The sequence below is a fragment of the Heloderma suspectum genome, chromosome 4, assembly GCF_057233095.1.
Source record: "Heloderma suspectum isolate Gila_16-S chromosome 4, 16-S_ref, whole genome shotgun sequence".
NCBI lineage: Eukaryota > Metazoa > Chordata > Lepidosauria > Squamata > Helodermatidae > Heloderma > Heloderma suspectum.
Window position 1 is genome coordinate 310,304,615 of NC_139461.1, and position 18,518 is coordinate 310,323,132.

Below are 18,518 nucleotides of genomic sequence, written 5' to 3' on the forward strand. Positions count from 1 at the left end.
TGTCAGTGGTCGATGGGTAGATCATTCCCCTCTAGAGCCTGTGTGCTGATTCATCAAGGACGCAAAGAGCAACACAAGGAATCCATGCAGCCACCAACCCCGAAGTTAGTTATTATGCAAACAAACAAAACACCACAAATCAACTCACACTATTATTACTTACACCTAGGCAATGTAGTCATTTTATTATGCAGTTTTATATGATCAAATTTTTAACCCCTCCTCCCTTCCAAGGCATTCAGGCCAGCCTATACGCCATCCCACCCACCCCTGCTTTTTTTTTCATCCTCACAACAACCCTGTGGGGTAGAGTGGGCAGAGAGAAGGTGATTGGCCCAATTTCACCAAGTGATCGTTATGGCTGAGAGGGGATTTGAACACAGGTCTCTATTTTATTTATTTTATTTATTAAATTTCTTAATCACCCATCTGGCCGGTCACCCAGCCACTCCGGGCAATGTACAATGGTACAATTTAAAATAGTAAAATTATGCATTAAAACATTATTTAAAAATACCCTAACCCACCCCAAATGCCTGCCTGAATAACCAAGTTTTTAGTGCATGGCGGAAGCTCATTAAAGAGGGGACATGACGGAGTTCCCTAGGGAGGAAGTTTCACAGGGTGGGGGCCACCACAGAGAAGGTCCTCTCCCTTGTCCTCACCAGCCTAGCTGTCCTAGCTGATGGGACAGGCAGAAGGCCATCCGAGGCTGATCTTGTTAAGCGGCCTGTCTGGTCAACACCTTGAATTTGGCCCAGAAAACCACTAGTAACCCGTGCAATTCCTTCAGCACTGGAGTGATGTGATCACGCCGGTGGCTGCCTTTAATCAGGTGAGCCACTGCATTCTGCACCATCTGCAGCTTCCGAACTGTCTTCAAGGGTAACCCCATGTAGATCACATTACAGTAGTCTAGACGAGAGGAGACCAGGAGACCTCTCCAATCTAAGGCCAGTGGAGGCTGGTGGCTCCGATGTCAGCAGGGCAGTGTATCCGCTCCAGGTTTCAGTCAGAACTCTAAAGGGGCCATCAAAGTTGGTTAGCCCCTTTAGAGTTCTGACTGGTTCTGGCTGAAACCCAGAGCGGATTTACCACCCCACTGACATCGGAGCCACCAGCTCCCACTGTCTAAGGCCAACATTTTAGCCCCTAGAATGGCACTTTGCCTTGAGACCACGTCTAGATCCAACCGCTGAGGCCTTTATCATACCAGACAGCTTTCCATCACACCTGCTCCAGCTGAGAACCCCTTCCCTCTCCAAGTCTTTTGCACTGCGCTTCCATTGTCCTTCGTTCAGCATTTCCATTGCTGTGAGCTGCTACGTGAGTCCATTTCAGGAGAAGCGGGATAGCAATATAATAAACCAACCAAACAAGCACTTACCCATGACACACTTCCTCTACCCTGTCAGCCATATGTTATGTTACTCTCTGAATCTTTTCCAGATGAGCTTCTCTGGCTCCCGAGAGCAGCAGCTGCTCTGGGCCCCCAGCCCCCAATTCCGTTTGTTGTAGACAGCCTCCGTTGCCCTTTTAAAGTGGCATGGATTGATTGATTGATCTGATATCCCACCTTCTCACCCAAAACGTTGCATTCAAGGTGGCCAACAATAAAATCCAGGTTAAAAACAAAATCTTAATTAAAGCATAACAAAAACTAATAAATGGAAAACACAACAATAAAAGAAATAAAGTGCACCAACCAATTAAAATACCCTACGGCAACAGACTAGCTTACGTGCCAAGTTATCCGATGACCGGCTATATTGTCTCTGTTTCTAGGCTACCTCTGTCTTGACTTTCTTTCTTCTTCATTCCTCTTCAGCTTTTCCCTCCGCGCCATTTGTTTGCCAACAGACTTCCTTCCACAGCTCTTCTGCAAAGACAGATCCATGGCTACTAGCTGTGACAGTTAAACGGAACTTCCATGCAAAGAGGCAGTGTACCTCTGAGTATCAGACATGGAGGGAGGATGGACAAGCAATGGGAATGAGCCATTCCCATCATGCCCACCTTGTGGTCTTCCAGGGGGCATTGGGTGGGTCACAGTGGAAAACAGAACATGGAACTGGATGGACCCTGATCCTGATTCAGTAGGAATCCTCTTACAGCCTATGCATATTTAGACAGGAAAAAGTCCTACAACTCCCAGCATTCTGCAGCCAGCATGGGAGTTGTAGTCCAGCACATCTGGCAGGTGCCAGGTTGGGAAAGGCCATTACTGATCATCTTAGTCTTTTCTTTCAAATTCCCCAAAGTTCCTTCTTCCTGATACGGCACATCTCAAGTAGTGCTGTGCCGAAAATTTCTCCCACATTTTTTTCCACCTTTCTCATTCAATTTGATAGAAGAGAAGTTGCTGCCGAAAAGAAATTCAATGGTGAAGAAACTTCGGAGAACTTCTCCTGGGCTGGGTTTGGGTTTCTTGGGCTTCCCTTGCTTAGGAGGAGGCCAAGGGGTGAGCGCAACTGTCCTGTCTTTCATTGTACAACCATCTCTCTGGCCTCCTTGTAGCTTCCCCAGCTTCCTACACTTCAGCTAAAGCCTAGTTTAGGGTACCATGAGGTAATTCCTCCCATGGGCCTTTTTCAGATCTGGATGTGGAGGCAGCCTGGGAGGCTGGCTGTGATTAGGTGAACTCGAAAACACCACAAAAATACATTCTAAAACATCCTGAATGAGGCAGAACAATGGAAGCCTCTTTCATGGGGGGAGAAAACCTTCAGGAAATTGGAGGACAGGTTTTGGCAGAGCATTAACTCCACCCCATCCCCGGAGCTGGATGCAACACTGCCCCCTCCTGCATTGCGGGGGATGCAAACTGGGGGCTGGCCTGACTGGACAGTTGATGCTGTTGCAGCACGAAACCCCCAAAACCTTTAGGAAAAAATACAGAAGCCGTGCTACAAGCCCTGCCAATGGGGAGCCCTAGCTGGGAATGTCTCCTCCCCCTGGAGAAATTCAGTGAAATTGTCTCCCAAATTTCTCTGCCCACAAGCAAGGTGGAGAATTTCAAGAGGCTGCTTGCGCACAGCTTGAATCTCAAGCCTTTGAAGCACTTGGCACCCAAGGATCCTTACGACAGTCCGGTAGGGTAGGCTAATATTACTACCTCCGTACTGCAGGTGGGGCAAGGGGTGCGGGAAGACAGTGGCTTGCGTATAACTCGCTAACGAGCTCGTGGCAAATGAAGATTTAAATCGGGGTGTATCCCTTTTCCCCATGGCAAAGTTATAACCCTGTACCCATCAGCTATGTGCGGGTGGGATGTTGCCCTGCTATATCAGGCCAAGCACAAGTATAGCATCAGCATGTGTGTGTGTTCATCATCTGGACAGAGAATTTAATTTAATTGATTCATTGAACATATTTCTAGAATTCACTGGCTCCGTGTTTAGTACCCCCATTCTCTGATCTCTACCGAGAACACAGGCTCACAGATTCTCTTAGCTGCTATGGAGATAGCTCTGGTCAAAATCCTTAGCCCTTCTGCCTTCTCTGTTGTTTGATGTTTGGACATGTGAGGATTTTTAAACAAAAAGCAGAGGTGGCCGGGGGGGGGGGGGCAGAACCTGGGAAGTTCCAGGTTCCAGGGCTTGGTCTGAAGGCACATGAGGCAGCCACCTTGCTGAAGCTAAGCAGGTCTGGGTCTGGTTGGTGCTTGGAGGGGAGGCCACATGGGAACCACATGTCGCCACCTTGAGTTCCATGATGGAAGAAAGGTGGGATATACATGTAATTAAATAAATAAATAAATTGAAGTCCAGCACATCTGGAGAGACCACCAGATTGGGAAAGGGTTGGCTTGAGTGCTGGACTAGGGCTGGCGCGGTTCAAATCCCCACTCCACCATGAAGCTCACTGGGCCACTATTTTTTAGCCTAACCTACCTCGCGGGGTTGTTGTGAGGGTAAAAGTGGGTGGGTGGGGGCACAATGGTCCATTTATGCTGCCTTGAGCTGATTGGAGGAAAGACAGAATCAACGTAGTCCATAAACAGCTAAATGGACCCTCCAGATTCTGTAAGCAGTCTGCCTCTGAATTTCAATTGCTTGGGGACCAAGAAAATAGAAACGTTATTCTCTTTTCTGCCCTGGTTGTGGTCTTCTGGTTGGCATCTTGTTGACCACTGGGCGAAATAAGCTGTTGGACCAGAGGGACTCTTGAACTAGTCTGGAAGGGGTGTCTGCAGTCTTCCCCAATCTAGTGCCTTTCAGATGTGTTGGGCTACAACTCCCATCATCCACAGCTAGTATAGAGGCACCAGATTGGGGAAGGCTATTTTAGGGTGAATTCCCCCTTTCAGTCCATATTACTGCCCTGGTTTATTCACATTCAAGGTGGTAAAAGGATGGATTCTTCTACTCCCTTCCCCATGTCAAAGACCAGATTCACATGATCACCGCCGCTCATGTGGCATTCCCCCAGTGGTTTTTTAATATTCACAGCTTGTCGTGTCATCCAAACCTGGGGACCATGAGTTATGCAAGAGGTAAACGGTCCAACAGCAAACCATGGGTTACGCGAGGGTTGTTTAACCCTGGCATAACCCACAGTCTCCGGGTCCGGATGACACAACAAGCTGCGGCTGTGGCTTGAATATTCAAAATGGCTGCTGGCGTGTGCCGCAGCTCACCGTGGCTTAACTAAGCCCTGGGAGGCTGTTCAATCGTCTGGGCTATTTATTTGAACTGAGAACTGTGACCATTTGTAGTGCTTGGCAGCGCAGGTCTGCGGAAGGCAGTTTACGGATTGATGCTAAATTCAAGGTTGCAGTCTTGCATTCGTACCATGGAACTGTGAGGACTAGCACCTTGCTCTTTAGAAAAGAAACAAAAGACAAGTCCTCTGGGGTTTTCCTGGGAGAGGGGTGCATACTTTCACCTGTGTTCAATTAGTGGTGTCTCTTTAGCCTTTGAAGAGTTTTTTAAAGCTCCCTCTTAATTTCCATTCATGGTTGGTCTCGTGCTCTTGCCAGCAGCAGAATCACACACCCTTGTCTGGGGAGGGTCTGGTTGTGTTTTTGCAAAATCTTGCCGAGTCCTCTCTCCCCATGAACCATTTGAGCAACCCCTGCTGCTAATCCTCCTGGCTAATGAGGTACAGGAACTGTTTCAAATTGTTTAAAATACCCCTCTTGCTAAAATTAGGGAGGTTGCGGGGGTGGGGGGAGGAGGTAAAGATCATGTTGGGTTAAAGGCCCCTCTTCTTGCTGAGGCTTTGCTTTGGGGGTGGGGGCACAGCACCGTCATATATGTGAGAACTGGCGCCTGCCTTTGCGACTTCCCTCATCCCTGCAGGCATCCACAGCGTTTCTTTCTTCTGTCTGATCCATATTCTCCCCGCCCCCCAGTCCTTTTCTTTCAGCCCCAGTTTTAAAAATGTATAAATGCCCTCCAGTAATGTGGCACTAAAGAACTGGAGAGCACTGTTAAGGGGTGGGGGGCTGTGGGTGCAAGAATTATTATTGATTTTTCTATAAGCTTCCCCCCACCCCGGATTTATTTATTTATTTAAGATAGGGTGACTTTTAGGGCAACTGACCTCATAAGGCAGTTTCCCTAGTAAATTAAAACACTGTTACAAATCCAAATGGCAGACCTCAGCAGTGCATTGATCTTAGTCTGCATCAAAACAATAAATGATACCAACCATACAAACTAACCATAGCAGTAAAATTAGTCATCTTAGCCAGCAGGGTACCATTAAAGCCAGGCAGACCTCTAGATCATTTCAGCTCTATCTGTAGGGCCGCAGTGTGTCTCTGAGGGAAAAGCCGCCTGGGACAGGCGAGTCCTTCAGGATGTTTCACCTAAAGATAATATAATGCACATGCAATGGAACTGTATGCACATTTAAAACCTGTTTTAAACCAGTGGCTTTTTAATATTTCCAAGGGAGAGGAGAGACACCAATGGGAGCCAAAAGTGGATCGTTCACCCAGAGGATAGGTGGTCTTGGTTTCTTTCCTCTCTGCCAGTGGAGGCTGGTGGTCTGAAGACAGTGGGGTGGTGCTCCGCACCTTGGAGAGCTCCTTGAGGGTTCTGACTGAAACCTGGAGCGGATGCACTGCCCCACTGACATCGGACCACCAGCCTCCATTGTTCTCTCTCTCTCTCTCTCTCTCTCTCTCTCTCTCTCTCTCCACCCTTTGCTCTGGAGCATCAATGAGAGACAAAATTTCTGGGTGCCACGGATGTGTGCCCCTCAACATATTTCCCTTGGCAGACCCAGTGGAGGGAGTGTGCTCCAGCTGGAACTAGGTGTGCCACACAAATGCATGTCAGAGACCCGCCAAAGCAACTTCTTCTATAGAAAAGCAGTTTGGCAAGGGGGTGACCTGAGAGGTGGAGGGGTGCTGGTATTTAACCCTTTCTCCACCCATTGATCCCTCCCCCTCATGTGCTTCTACGGACTCGTTGAAGCAGCCTTCCTCAACCTGGTGCCCTCAAGTTGTATTGAACTGCAATTCCCATTATTCCCAGAATGATGGGAGTTGTAGACTCACAGATCTGGAGGCCACCAGGTGGGTAGAGTGGCCCTGTGTCCTGCTTTACAGAGGACAGCCTTCTATTGGAAAGTGTCTTCCATTCCAAGGGCTGTTCAGTCCTCATCCTGTTTAAGGACCATAAAAGGGAGATCAGGGGCCTTGAAGCTGCCCATCGATAGCAGGCGGAGCAGGGCGCAGAGATCACCTGGTGAGTTTTCCTCACTCTGGTGAACTATACTGAAAGCATAGTAATTATTTGTATATGTGCGTCTGTGCACATACATTAGCATATTTAAATTTTATGCAGATATGTGCCCTCTTTTGGCCTCTTTTTTGAGGATGCATTTCCTCTTTGGGGGTTTTGTGTAAGTGGCCATCATACAGGCTGGAAAAGGCTGCATTACAGTCTGACTGATAAGAACATAAGAACGTAAGAAGAGCCCTGCTGGATCAGTCCGAGGGTCCGTCTAGTCCAGCGTTCTGTTCACACAGTGGCCCACCAGCTGGCCGCAGGAAACCCCAAAGCAGGACACGGGCAGGACCACAGGATAATTGTGTTTACGGGTTGGGAGGGGCTTTTTCTCCAAGCCAGCTAAGCAGCAGGCCTTGTGGTTTTCCTCTTTTGCCTCCCCTGGTGGCATGGCTCACTTGCTTAAATCCGAGAGCTCTGTTTTCTGCATTGGAGCTACATCCCCTCCCAAAACATACAGGGACTTTTGCTGTTTGCTATGTGCTTGAGAGACATAGACCCAGATCTCGCGTCACAACAACCCATGGTTAAACCATCAGTTGTTGAGAAGACATCGGGAGAGGAATCCAGAACTCTGGGTTGTTGGGGTACAAACAACCCAGAGTATGGACCCATGCTTAAACCATCCACAACCCAGAGTTCTGGGTTTGGACTTCACAATGAACAAGCCAGGGCCAGAACACCCCTTGGTTGTTTATTGCAGCAGGAGCATGGGAATCAGGTATGTGAACCAGGTCATAGTAAACTGGTGTGTGTGCGTGCGCGCCTGTGCGTGCGTGCGATTCCACTTGTATGAAAAACTGGACAATGGGCAGCACAGGACTGACCAAAGACAACATTTCTTCACACAACAAGAAATTTATGGAACTCACTGCCACCAGATGAGGTGAGAAACGCTGTTTTAGAGATGGCTTTAAAAGAGAGAAACATTCACGGAGGATTATCAGAGGCCATTAGCTGTGCCGGTATACCTCCCCAAAACACCTGATCCTGAGCACAAACAGCAGGGGCCGGCCATTGCTCAGTTGTCCTGCATGGGTGCCTGCCTGGCAAAGCAATCAGGCTTGTGGGCATGAGGTACAGGGCCTTCTCGTTTGTGGCCCCCAGCTTGTGAGACTCTTTTCCAATTGATGTCTGCCCAACCCCATCACTATGGGCCTCCAGGTGGGCCCTAAAGACTTATTCATTTCTGTTGCCCCATAATTGAGTTGGGACTTAACTGGGTGTTGTGGGTCGTATGGTGTTGTTGTTCAGTCGTGTCCGACCCTTCGTGACCCCATGGACCACAGCACGCCAGGCCTTCCTGTCCTGCGCTCTCTCCCGGAGCGTGCTCAAGTCCATATTCATTGCATCGGTGATGCTATCTAGCCATCTCATCCTCTGCCGTCCCCTTCTCCTTTCGCCTTCAGTCTTTCCCAGCATCCCGGTTTTAACTGTTAATTTTGACTTCATTACATTTTGTTCTTGTTTTTATCACGGTTTTTATTGTGTTTTTTGGTTTTAAATTTTGTATGCCCCCTTGGGAGGGCTTTGTCCTAAAAGGCGGTTCATAAATCATTGAAATAAATAAAAATACATTACTACTACGACTACTATTAATAATAACAATAATAATAATAATTGCATTTCTATACTGCCCCATAGCTGCAGCCCTCTGGGTGGTGTACAAAGATTAAAAAACATTAAAATACAGTTCTGAAAAACACTGCAGCCTGGGGGACTGGGATCCGTCTCCCCCTGCCCGCTAAGGGTTTTTAAAAAAATGTATCCCCCCCGAGATGTATCTGATCATCTGTTCATGCATGTGGTCTTTGGGGAGATCCTTGCACTGTGCGAGTTGAAAGGGTGGGGGCGACCCCGTATGGGCTTGGTGCACGCAGTTCCTTGCGCTGAAACTGCACGATGGCCCGCGGCGTCCGCGCGCTTTGCTGAGCGCCCCGCTTCCCCGGGTCCGCGCCGCTTCCTCGGCTGCTTGTTCTCCCGCGCCAGCCCCGTAGATCCCGCGTGGGGAGAGCCCGGGTGATGCTGGGGGGAGGCGGCCGGGGGAAGTGCCCAGGGCAGGGGAGGGGGGGCGGCCGGGGGCGGGGGGCGCGTAGTCACAGCCAGAGGCGCGGAGGGCGGCGCGGGCGCGGCCGGGACGGCCGGCTGGCGTCCTGCTGGGCGATCTTCATTCAGCCAGCCAGCCAGCCGGCCCCTTCCCCCGCGCGCTCGTGATAGGCCGAGGCCCCCATTTGAAGTGCCTCTCCCGTTGCTCATTGGCTGGCCGGGCGGCCCCGTCCGCAAGAAGTGGGCCGGGCCAGCGCCTTGAAATAGGCAGCCCGGCGCTCGCCCTCCTCCGCCGAGCGCGCCCGCCGCCCGCCCGCCCTGCCTTTGTCTGCCGCGCCGGCGGGCAGCGCTCGCGTGGCGGCGGCGCTCCGAGCGGGCAGGGGGCGAGGCTGCGCCGGGGCGCCCGCCGGGCCTTGGCGCTGATCTGTCCCTTTCTCCTCCCTTGCAGCAGCGACCTGCCGAGCCGCGGACCCCGCCGACGGACCGCCTCCGGGCTCGGGCTCGGGCGGCGCTGGCGAGACAGCCCAGCCGGACGGCGCCGCGGCGCGCTGCCCGTGGCATGTGACCCGCTTGGCCGCGGCGGCGGCGGGAGCGTCGGGGGAGCCGGTGAGCGCGCCGCCCCGGACGCCCGCAGGAGCAGCATGCCGGTGGAGACGCTCCGGGCCGGCCGCCCCGCCGGGAAAGGCGTCCCGGCCGCCGCGCCGTTCGCGTCGGCCATGCCCTTCCGAATCCTGACCAAGGGCCCCGAGTATTTCCGCCGGCCGGCGGCGGCCAGCGGCGCCGCCAAGAAGCCCAGCGCGGTGGAGAGGCTGGAGGCGGACAAGGCCAAGTACGTCAAGAGCCAGCAGGTGGCCAGCACCAGGCAGGAGCCCGTGAGGCCTCTGCGCCTCAAGCAGCCGCTCCTGGCGCCGGGGGCGAGGAGGGCGATGCTCGCCCCCAGCCGCAAGGCCCCGCAAGGCGGGCGCCGCGCCGAGGTCTGCGGCGCCAAAGCCTCCCTGAACTTGGACATCCTCAGCAGCCTGATCAACTTTTGCGACAGCCCCCTCTCCTTCCCCAAGCCGGAGAAGAGCCCCCTGGAGCAGCAGTGGCCGCCTGAGCCCTGCAGCCGGAGCCCCGGCAGCCTCCCAGCCAAGAAGGGCCCCGCGGACGGCCTGAGCAAGCTCTCCCAGGGCTCGGCCTCCTCCAAGCCCCCCAGCACCGTTGCTGTGCGCAGGGTGGACGTCCGGCCCTGCGTGGCGCTGCGGGCAAGGGTCACCCCCGCAATCCAGCTGACCCCTGTCCCCACTTCGCCCGCCCGCCCCAAGACCCTGCCCGGCAGCCCCCTGAGCTCCCCCAGCCCCTACGGCGAGCTGCGGCCAGGGAGCGCCAAGCGTCAGACCTTGTTGCACCGATCCAAATCGGACCTGAGCGACCGGTACTCCCGGGCCACAGCCGACTTGGAGCGCTTCTTCAACTACTGTGGGCTGGACCCTGAGGATGTGGGGGACGTGGAAGTGGAGCGCTTCACCCGGGCCAGCTCGGACATTGTGTCCGTCCAGTTCCACAGTGTCAGTACGGCCAGCTCGGAGGGGACCCGATCCCGGCGCAGTGTGGTCACCTTGGAGGAGAGGCAGGCCGAGCGCATGCCTTATGGCATCTCCATCATTGAGCGCAATGCTCGGGTCATTAAGTGGCTCTATGGACTACGGCAAGCGAGAGAGTCCCAAAAGGTGTCGAACGTATAGCGGGTGGCGCTTCTGCAGGCTCTGATAGGAGGAGGAAAAAACTTTTCCCGTTGTTTCTGGGTGTGTTTTGCTTTTTACAGTTGGAGGAAAACTTCCGCAGCAGTTGCATGGTTTTGTTTGTGTCCCCTTGAGAAGTATCTGGTCTCTGTGTGGTGGTGGTTAGGGAATGCCTTGTCAGAACCACCCGTTCTAAATTCCTGTGGTCCTTTCGATCACATCGGTCAGAACATTCACCTGCAGAGAAGAGTAGCTGGGCTCCTTCTGACATGACACTTGCCACTAAAGGAATCCCCAAGAAATGCAAAGATAGAAACAGTTCCTTAGAATTTCTTCCTCACTTACTTTTCCCAGGAGCATTCAGTCTAGAGCCAGCCTTACTCAACCTAGCCCCCTCCAGATGTGTTGCACTACAACTCCCACCATACTGGCTGGGGATGCTGGGAGTTGTAGTCCAACACCCAGCATCAACTCTGGGTGTTGGAAAAGCTACTCTGCTGGCTTTGATTTCAGGTTGGGAAAAACTACTCTAGAGTGGGCAGGATCCTAGATCCTTGATAAGTCCCACGGGGGATGCACAATCCATCTCTGTAAGGAAGAAGCTACAAAAATATATGGCTATTGCAAAGCTGCCGCAGGAGAGAAAACCTCGAGGAATATGGGGGTTTAAGCCTGGTAGGCAGCAGATTCCATGTGCTGTCAAACCGTCAGCCTGAAGTTTTTGCTTCCAAAGACTAGGTCGCACCTGTTTGTGTGCTGTGCCCTGAGAACCTGCGTACAGAGTAGCAGGCATAGGCTTTAGCAAAGGCAACAATGGATTGGTAACAATGGAAGTCTTATGGCTGAGAGAGCTGTAAAAAAACCCGAGCCTATTGTGGGATAGGCAGAGGAATGCAAGCTGTCTTTGTATGCAACCCGGCAATACCTCCTTGGCCTGCTGCCCAGCAAAGAGCTGAGCACCTGCGGTAATGTCCTGCACAAGGCATGTTTCCAACAGAGGCAAAACTGGGCAGCCTAAGAGAGTCTGATGCTGAGCTGTCAAATGGAAACGGATTGAATGCCGGGGTGCTGAGACCCTCCTTAAGAGTGTAGTAAACGCTTTTGCAACCTTTCTGCAATGTGTGTGTCTTCAAGTTTGGGGGTCCGTGTTGCCAGCCACCAATCTCTTCCCTAGCCCATCCTCTATCCTTCACTTCTAGGGAAAACACCTTGCTTCCAAGAGCTTGTGGTTCTGGGCACGTTGTGGTGAGTCCTCCATCAAAGAAGCACTCTCTCTGACCTGATCAGTCATTTCTACCTCCTGTTGTTTCCAGTGAGCTCTCACCACTGGAATGGTTAACGTGGATGAACAGGCTGCTATTGACAGCAAAGGTTTCTAGATAGATAGATAGATAAAAAGGTTGACACCGTGGCCAGGACAAACTTCTTCAGATGTGGCTTTGATCATCCACGTCTTGCTAAAGCCTTCACTGAAAAAAAAAAGATATATGGGAAGGCAGTTTAGAAGGCAGTGGCCAATTAAAGTGAAACATCAACCCCTCTGAATCATTTAGGGAAATTAAAGTTGCTTTGGGGCGGTGGTTTTCCTAACAACTGTAACGGAAAAACGATTTTCTCCTCCAGCCACTCACCAGGCAGTAAATGGGAACGTAGGGAATGAAGTGCAATGAATCTTCCCCATATTTTGTGGGGACTTGCTGTCATGCCTGTTCCTGGAAAGATGCAGCTTACATGCTGGTGTTTTGATTCTGCTCCAGTAAGCAAAATCTGTTTCCAGTTGCACTTTGCTGCCCCAAACCTCTCTGTTTATCTTTTCACTACCCGGTGGTGTTCATTTATTTTAGCCTTCTCCAACCTGGTGGGAATGATGGGAGCTGTAGTCCAACACATCTGGAGGGCACCAGGTAAGGGAAGGCTGATGTATTTATTTGATATTTGATTAGCTGACTGATGCTTTGACAGGAGTGGGAGGCTTTGAAAAAAAAACCCTCTTTTGAACTTCCAGAGAGAGATTCTCCTGGGGAGGTGGGGGGACAGGGAAGAATGCCCTAGAAAACTGTCCGGATCTGTGGTCCAAGGTAGGATGGTGCTTGGCAACTCATTGTCTCGGGTCTTGTTTAGCCTTGGGATTTCCTGTTAAGAAGCGGGGAGTGAGTACAGGCGGTAATCCCTTTGACTGCAGTTGATCTCCTATGAAGAATGGCTATATCATCCCTTCTATGTGGGTTGGAGGGAGCAAGAAGGGACTGGAGGGAAAATTGGTGATTCAGGTCCAGATTTGCAAACAAAATGAGAGTATTTGCTGCTCAAGATCCAGTGCAGAAGATGCCCCTTGGGTCTGTGACAAGCTGGCAATAACGGAATTTTGTTAAGATGTTTAGCCATGCAGGCATCCACCTACCTCTATGGTGCCACCCAGACTTTTACTGTGTGTTTATTTTGTGTGTGTGTGTGTGTGTGTGTATTTGTGTATGAATGTGCCTCCCTGTCTTAGTATTCCAAAACTCCAAGCCCCACCCACTCCGGTTGCACTGAAGATGCCTAACCCTATTATTTATAACGTTTCTTCATATTTGCTCTTTCTAAGTTTGTATAGTATTTTGTGCTGAAGCGGGGGAAAAACTGGCAACTTATTTGTATTAAAGTCTTATTTGTATTAAAGTCTTGTTCTTGCAGAATGCCTTTTGCCTCTCTGTCTCTCTTTCAATCAGATAGGAACCCGCTTGAACGCCTGTAACCCCAGCAGGAAGGCAGTGCTGGAAGTGACTTGTTGGGAAAGGATGCATTGGCATTTAAAAATAAACTCTCTTTGCAGGAGGAAGGGTGGCGATTCCATCCCATAGCTGGGATTGAAGCCTGTAAATAAAATGGGTGAATAGGTAGAGTTTGGGGAGAAGGCTACCCTGTCATCCTAATTCTTAAAATACCGGGCTGGTATTTTAAAATACCGGGCTGGATTCTTAAAATACCGGGCTGGATCAAGGCATAGTAGGGGGCCTCATGCATCAGTGGCATCTCCCACAACCATCCTATACGGCAGCCTTGTCCCACTTGATCCCTCCAGATGTGTTGGACTACAACTCCCAGAAAGCCCCAGCCAGTCCTGCTGCTATATGGCACGTCCACATAAACTGAGGTCCACATTAAGGGGACTACTTTCCCACTTGATTTCTTGCTCTTTGCTTGAACCACAGCCCATAACAAAATATAGTTTGCAATCATCTATAACAATATAATAACATGCACAAGAATGATTTTGACATGCTCACGCCACAACAAAAGCAAACGTGGCTACCGTTGATGTCGTATTCCTCTCAATTTGCTAACAAACTTGGCGGTGGTGGCTGAATAGACCAGTAAACCATGTCAGAATGGAGACATGCCAAATATTTCCTTCTTATCTCCTTGTAAATAGAACAGCAGCTCAGCAAACAATGCGGTAAATATTCAACACATGCCCACTGCAAAATCAAGAAATAATAATGGCTATTACTGTAACCACAATCCACAATAGTATAGAGCAGGGGTCCCCAACCCCCCAGGCCGTGGACCAGTACTGGTCTGTGGCCTGTTAGGAACCGGTCCGTGGAGTGGGGGAGGCGATCCGTCCCTCTCCCCCCGGAATCCTCGCCGGCCCTGGCCAGCTCTGCTCCACGGCAAGTCTACGGAGCTGCCTGTGGGCTCCAGCCGTTGGGACTCAAATAGCATCTGCATAGCGGATGCCATTTGAGTCCCTGTTCTTCAAGTAATAGGCTATGTAAATCTTTATGTAGCCTATTACTTGAAGAACAGGGACGCAAATGGCGTTGGCTATGCCGGATGCCATTTGCGTCCACAGTCCGGGTGCAGCGTCGGCAGGCCAGGCACAGCTACTCCCCCGCCACCCCGCGAAATCCCCCCGGGAGGGATCCGGACCAACCACAGCCAGGGATTTTGGGGGGTGGCTGGGGGGGAGTAGTTTACGAAACCTGTCCCTGGTGCCAAAAATGTTGGGGACCGCTGGTATAGAGGATCGGATAGGGATGTACGAAAGTGACTTACCTTCTCACGAAATTGATTCGCGGTGGGGGGGAGGCGCTCCATCCCTCCCCCCGAAATTTTGGCCGGGGGGGGAGGCGCTCTGTCCCTCCCCCCTGAAATTCTGGTGGGGGGGCGCTTCATTTCTCCCCCCTGAAATTCTGGCCGGGGGGGAGGCGCTCCATCCCTCCCCCCCCCCCGAATCCTGGCTGGCCGGGTGCTCAAATGGCGGCAGCCATAGCCGCCGCCGTTTGCGTCCCTGCAGTCAGCCGTGATAGGCTACGTAAATGTTTATGCAGCCTATCACGGCTGAGTAAAAAAACAAACCACGTGTATGCAAATGGCAGCGCCCATGGGCGCCGCCATTTGCATTCCTTATTTTGGCACGTGTAGTCTACGTAAACATTTACGTAGACTACTGTGAAAATAAGGGGAACGCAAATAGCGTAGATGCTACGCTATTTGCATTCCCCTTATTTTCGCCGTAGTCTACGTAAATGTTTACGTAGACTACATGTGCCAAAATAAGGAACGCATATGGCGGCGCCCATGGGCGCTGCCACTTGCGTACGCACAGGTTTTTTTTTTTACTCAGCCATGATAGGCTACGTAAACATTTACGTACCCTATCACGGTATTTTTAAAAAATCTAGCCGTGATAGGCTACGTAAATCTTTACGCAGCCTATCACTTTTTTTTACTGGAAATGGTGGCGGCAGCTGGTTGGAAGACCGGCCGCCGCTGCCGAACCGGCGCCGCTGCCGAACCGCCGCCGGAGCCGCCGCCGCCAGGAGTATTCGCCTGAGGTAAGTCCCGTCCCGGGGGGGGGGGGGGGCAGACCGTTTCGCCACCGATTTCGGGGGGCCGAATGCGCTGGCATTCGGCCTCCCCGAGATTCGTGGTGAAATTCTCTGACATCCCTAGGATCAGATGAATGGTTAATATGGTCAAGGCTTGAGGTACCTTAAAGACTATCAGATCTGGGCAGAAAACAACAGAATGAAATTTAATAGGGATGAATGCCAAGTTCTGCACCTAGGAAAAAGAAGCCAAATGTACAGTTACAAGATGGGGGATACGTGGCTCAACCACACTACAAGCGACACGGATCTTGGAATTGTTGTCGATCACAAGCTGAATATGAAACAACAATGTGATGTGGCTGCAAAAAAGGCAAATGCTCTTTTGGGCTGCATTAATAGAAGCATAGCTTCCAAATCCTGTGAAGTACTAGTTCCCCTCTACTCAGCACTGGTTAGGCCTCATCTGGAGTACTGTGTCCAGTTCTGGGCACCACACTTAAAGAAGGATGCAGACAAACTGGAGAGGGTTCAGAGGAGGGCAACAAGGATGATCAAGGGACTGGAAACAAAGCCCTTTGATGAGAGATTGAAAGAATTGGGCATGCTTAGCCTTGAGAAGAGGAGACTGAGGGGAGATAGGATAGCGCTCTTCAAGTACTGGAAAGGTTGTCGCAGAGAGGAAGGCCAGGATCTCTTCTTGAACCTCCCAGAGTGCAGGACACGGAATCATGGGCTCAAGTGACAGGAAGCCAGATTCCGGCTGAACATCAGGAAAAACCTCCTGACTGTTAGAGCAATACGACAATGGAACCAATGACCTAGGGAGGTAGTGAGCTCTTGCGCACTGGAGGCATTCAAGACGAGGCTGGACAGCCATCTCGCACACTGGAGGCAGTGGGGGGAGTTTTGGGGGCCAGAACATATCAAGGCTGGGCAGCAGGCACTGGCGGAGCACTTAGGGGCAGGCCATGCCAGGCAAGGGGAACAATGGAGAGTTGTGTAGTATCTGTCCCCTGCTCCGGGCCTGTCCAGAGCCAAAGGATGGCTGGTTGAGGCGTGACTCCATCTTCTGGCCTTCGTCTGCTGCTTTGCAATGCCAGATCTGTTATCCAGAAAACCTCCCTCATCCATGACATGATCCTGGATGGGGGTGCAGACATGGCATGTATTAATGGAGGCCTGGCTGGCCGAGGCTGCTGTTCCAACTCTTGTGGCCATGTGTCTAGCCGGATTTTCATATGCACAGCAGCTGAGGGCTGGGGATCGGGGAGGGGGAGTGGCTCTTATCTATCAAGAGACCTTGGTCTTCACCAGACCCCCTCTCCGGGAGACCAAAGTTGCTGAGTGCATGTACTGGAGGTTGGGCCTGAAGGGCAGTCTGGGGATTCTGCTCGTGTACCGTCCACCCCGCTGCACGACTGACTCCCTGGCCGAGGTGCTTGAGGTGGTCTCTGATGTGCATGTGCAGTCCCCTAACTTATTGGTCTTGGGGGACTTCAACGTACATTTGGGGGGCATCCTCACAGGGGCACCTTGGGACTTCATGGAGACCATGGCTTCCTGGGAGCTGTACCCTATTCCAACTGGGCCCACCCATGTAGCCGGTCATGCACTAGACCTTGTGTTTGTTTCTGGAGAAGCAGGGAGTGATCTGGAAGTCGGGGGTATATCCACCACCCCCTTGTCATGGTCAGATCACTATCTGGTGACGTTGGACTTATCGGTTCCACAACCCCTCTGGAGGGGTGGAGGACCCATTAAAATGGTCCGCCCCAGGCATCTTATGGATCCAAATGGATTCCTGAACGCGCTTGGGGATTCTCTGGAGCACGTCAATGGCCACTCGGTCGAGACCCTGGTGGGTGGCTGGAATGCCGCAATCACTGGGGCATTAGATTGGGTGGCTCCGAAACGCCCTCTCCCCCCGAACAGGGCTCGGACTGCACCATGGTTCAATCTGCAGTTACGAGCTCTGAAACAGGAGGTGAGACGGCTAGAGCGCCGGTGGTGGAAGTCTCGCTCCAAAGATGATCAGACACGGGCTAGAGCTGTCTCTTCAGCCTAACACGTGGCAGTGAAGGTGGCAAAAAAGGAATATTATGCTGCCTCTATCGCGTCCGTGGAGTGTTGTCCCAGGAGGCTGTTCCAAGTGGTCCAGAGCCTGGCTGGTCCAGTGGCTCCGGAACCGCTGGAGCATTCTAAGGCCTCCTGTGAGGCCTTGGCAAGGCACTTTGCAGATAAAATTGATCGGATTAGGAGTGTTATTCCGTGCGCTATTGGATAGAGTTAGTGAGCAGGAGGCGGCCTGTGGCAAACCGGTTTTGTGGGATCGGTTCCAGCTTCTTCCTTCTGACGAAGTGGACAAGGTGCTTTCATCTGTAAGGCTGACCACCTGCTTAATTGATCCCTGCCCATCTTGGCTCATTATGAGCTGCAGAGAGAGGCTGGGTGAGGGGATCAAGGCGGTGGTGAACGCCTCCCTTGAGGAGTGAATGATACCATCAGCCCTCAAGGAGGCAGTGATAAGACCACTCTTAAAAAAAACCCTCCTTGGATCCCCAAGTTCTGAACAACTTTCACCCAGTTTCGAATCTGCCATTTTAGGGCAAGGTGACTGAGGGAGTGGTGGTGATTTAGTTGAAGGCACACTTGGAAGAAGCCGATTATCTAGATCCATTTCAGTCGGGCTTCAGGCCTGGACATGGGGCAGAAATGGCCTCAGTCGCCTTGGTGGATGATATGAGGAGGGTTCTGGATAGGGGCGAATGCTTCTTCCTTGTTCTCCTTGACCTCTCAGTGACTTTTGATACTATTGACCATAGTATCCTCCTGGACCGCCTGGAGGGTTTGGGCATTGAAGACACTGTATTATGGTGGTTCCAGTCCTTCCGCTCCAGCAGGTACCAGAGGGTAGCACTGGGAGAGGAGGTTTTGGACCCGTGGCCGCTCACTTGTGGGGTGCCACAGGGTTCCATCCTCTCCCCGATGCTATTTAACATCTACGTGAAGCTGCTGGAGGCTATCATCAGGAGGTTTGGGGTGCAGTGTCATCAATATGTGGATGACACGCAGCTCTACCTCTCGTTCAAATCTTCACCAAGGTTGGCCGTAGAATCCCTGGCCAAATGTCTGGAGACGGTGAGTGGCTGGATGGGGAGGAATAAGCTGAACCCTGACAAGACCGAGGT

At 51.8% G+C, this 18,518-nt stretch overlaps 1 protein-coding gene across 1 annotated transcript in view; it reads left to right on the forward strand.

Moving 5' to 3' along the window:
- FAM110A (family with sequence similarity 110 member A) overlaps nucleotides 1–13,186 on the forward strand; it is a 30,768-nt gene extending 17,582 nt beyond the window's left edge. Inside the window, exon 2 of the mRNA XM_084854511.1 lies at nucleotides 9,238–13,186. Within this exon, the coding sequence (XP_084710637.1) occupies nucleotides 9,431–10,513 (1,083 nt within the window). The 5' untranslated portion in view covers nucleotides 9,238–9,430 and the 3' untranslated portion in view covers nucleotides 10,514–13,186. The remainder of the gene's footprint in view (nucleotides 1–9,237) is intronic.
- The last annotated feature ends 5,332 nt before the right edge of the window (nucleotides 13,187–18,518 follow it).